Source organism: Otolemur garnettii, unplaced genomic scaffold, assembly GCF_000181295.1.
Source record: "Otolemur garnettii isolate 467f Iridium unplaced genomic scaffold, OtoGar3 scaffold00020, whole genome shotgun sequence".
In the NCBI taxonomy this organism is placed as follows: domain Eukaryota; kingdom Metazoa; phylum Chordata; class Mammalia; order Primates; family Galagidae; genus Otolemur; species Otolemur garnettii.
The window spans coordinates 536,101-539,084 of NW_003852415.1; the positions used below are offsets into that span (position 1 = coordinate 536,101).

The 2,984-nt window shown below is 36.8% G+C and overlaps 1 protein-coding gene across 1 annotated transcript in view; it reads left to right on the plus strand.

Annotated features, from left to right (window-relative positions):
• ZNF410 (zinc finger protein 410) overlaps positions 1-2,984 on the plus strand; it is a 54,589-nt gene that overhangs the window by 41,758 nt on the left and 9,847 nt on the right. The window contains 2 exon segments of the mRNA XM_023511486.1: positions 537-725; positions 2,328-2,455. Of these exon segments, the coding sequence (XP_023367254.1) occupies positions 537-725; positions 2,328-2,455 (317 nt within the window).

The window sequence follows — 2,984 nt, forward strand, 5'->3', positions numbered from 1 at the left end:
ACTCTACCCAGGGCGACAGCTTGAGGCTCTGTCTCAAAAAATAAAAAAAATAAAAAATAAAATAAAGGAACCTGATAAATGAGATAATTTGTAAGATAATTTGTAATTTTTAAATTTGTAGTTTTAAAAAGTTTCCCTAGGTAACTTTTTGGGGTAACTAGTGCTAATCCATGAAGTAGTTTTTGAGTAGTAGAATGATAAAAGATTTCTGTATGATAATAATTTAAATATCTTTTACTAATTAGTCATGAATACCTTTTGGCTCTACCTTAAATTTGATAATTTTTAAATTCTTATTCCTTTTCTGTGTCTTTTCTTACAAATGCTCCTTTCTAAAGATTTATCTATCTTATTTCATATGCTAATTCTTCATATGCTAAACACAAGCAAAGGTCTCATTATCCATAGGCTCAAACCTTCCCTTCTAGATTTTTTATTTTCTAAAAGTAGATGAGATAGCAGGTGGCATCTAAAATATAGATTAACTTCTAGTTATGAAAGAGGCCAGCTTCCTCATGAAGGAAAATGAGGACTAGGCACAGCCTTGACTGCTGTATGTCTCTCACATCCTCTTCTCTGTGCAGCTGAGCCACTAATGGGCAGTAGTTTGCTTGAAGAGGCTTCAGTACCCAGTAAAAACCTGGTGTCTATGAATTCCCAGCCCAGCCTTGGTGGAGAGTCCTTGAACCTACCAAATACCAATTCTCTCCTGGGAGTTGATGATGGTAAGACTTCCAACTCTCCTTTATTTGGGTAAAATGGGCTGCAACTAAGGGGCTAAGGAATGGGGTGTCTCCAAAATGACAGTTGTACTTAATCTCATTTTCTTGTGAGTAGCTGTGTATGACTGAATAGCATTTGTGCTCTTATTCTCTGGGGTTGATAAATTAATCTGGAAGAAAAAAAAAATATTTTTTCTCGGGAGGCTGAAGTGGGTGGATTGTTTGAGCCCTAGGAGCTCAAGTCTGGTCTGAGCAACATGGTTAGACCTTGTCTCTTAAAAAAAAAAAAAATCATCAAAGATGATGTAACAGAACAATAAAGAGAAAATTATTTATAATTCTAGCATCCTAGCCCAACCATTTCTATCTTTCCTATTGCAGTTATGGAAGAACTTAACTTTTAAAACATTTAAACAGAACATAACCAGGTTTTACAGAGGAGATATAAAGCAATTTCTCCATACCTTCAAAAGCCATATCTTCTGGAGAAAAGAAAGGGCTCTCTAGGAAATACTTGGTCCTCTCTGGTATAGAAATTTCACCCAAGTTACACAGGCCAGGCCCTCTTCTCTGACAGACTTAACAGGTGAGGTCAGCATGCATTTATTCAGTGCCTACTGTGTGCCTGGCACCATGGGAAAGACAAAAGTAAAAGATAAGGACTTTAAAATCCAATTGAAAAGTGAAAACTTAAATATATCTGGGAATCAACATTAAGTAAATAGAAGAAAGTATATGTAGTATAAGCAAACATTAAATTATTTAATAGAGTCTAGAGAGTAGAATAAGATAGAAAGTCTGTAGAAGAAACTTACTTTTTGAGGACTAAGTAGTATATCTATCAACTATTTCCAGAACAGTTTCATGGTGATCTCACTGATAAATATTTAATAAGATCCTATGTTGAGTCACTCATATCCTACTCAGGATGTTTTGGGTATAACTGTGTTTATGTAACTTCTGTATAGAGCCTACAAAGCCCACATGTGCTACCAAATAAGGCTCCTCTGTTTTATGAATGGTATTAGTGGAGAACCAAAGTATGAAGCACAGAAGTTGCGTGGAGCTAGTTTGCCAGCCTTGAAGAAGAAAGTCCCAAAAGAGGAAGGGATGCTGAGTAGGAACTTTGGAAACCAGGTTTAACTTAAATTGTTGATTTGTACATATTGTGCTATTAGTATCATTGGTGACTGCTTTAAGGGCTAGCTTTTGACTGCCCTAATCTGCCTGCCTAAGCAGTTTTTACCCCATTTTGTACATAGTTTTAATCCAGATAACAGTGCTGAAGCTATATTATTCTTAATTAGTATGTTGAAAAGGTCAACTCCTATATTAAGATTTGACATTTTTTCCCATTTTCCTTTTATAATACTTTCCAAATTCACTGATAATGATTATCAGGCAGGAATTAATTTGGAAGAAATAAAACAATGTGGGGTTCAGTTTTTCAGGAATAGTTTTTAGAGTTCTTAGTGAGAGTCCTAATGATTCAAGTTAGGAATATCTGTAGATTCACTTTTCTTTTCTTTTTTCTTTTAAAAAGATGTTGTAACACCATAAATGTGGATTCACTTTTCATTGGAATATCTTTCTGTTGTTCCACAGAGGTACTTGCTGAAGGTTCCCCACGTCCCTTGTCTTCAGTGCCTGATGTGACACATCACTTGGTGACCATGCAGTCAGGGAGGCAGTCATTTGAAGTTTCTGTCTTAACTGCAGTAAATCCACAGGAGGTAAAACTGTCTCTTGCCTTTGTTTCTGTGACAACTAATGTAGGGAATAACTGGGATTATAGAGGATCTGAAAAATTCTCCAATTACCATTTTCTGGAAACTTTGACTAGAATATATTCCTTTACGTTAAGCATGAGTTCAACTTGAAAAGAACTTGAATGTGATAGGGTCTTGTAAACTGAGAGACTGGTCTGTCACAACTGGAACTTCCAGCTTTAAAATTCCTTTCTGTAAGCCAGTGCGGTGGCTCACGCTTGTAATCCTAGCACTCTGAGAGACCAAGAGGAGTGGATTGCCTAAGCTCAGGAGGTTGAGACCAGCTTGAGTAAGAGCGAGACCTCATCTCTAAAAATAGCCAGGTGTTGTGGTGGGCACCCGTTGTCCGAGGTACTCAGGAGGCTAAGGCAAGAGGATCACTTGAGCCCAAGAGTTTGAGGTTGCTGTGAACTATGATGCTACAGCACTCTACCCAGGGCAACGAAGTGAGATTCCATCTCAGAAAAAATAAAATTCCTTTCTTTTTTTTTTT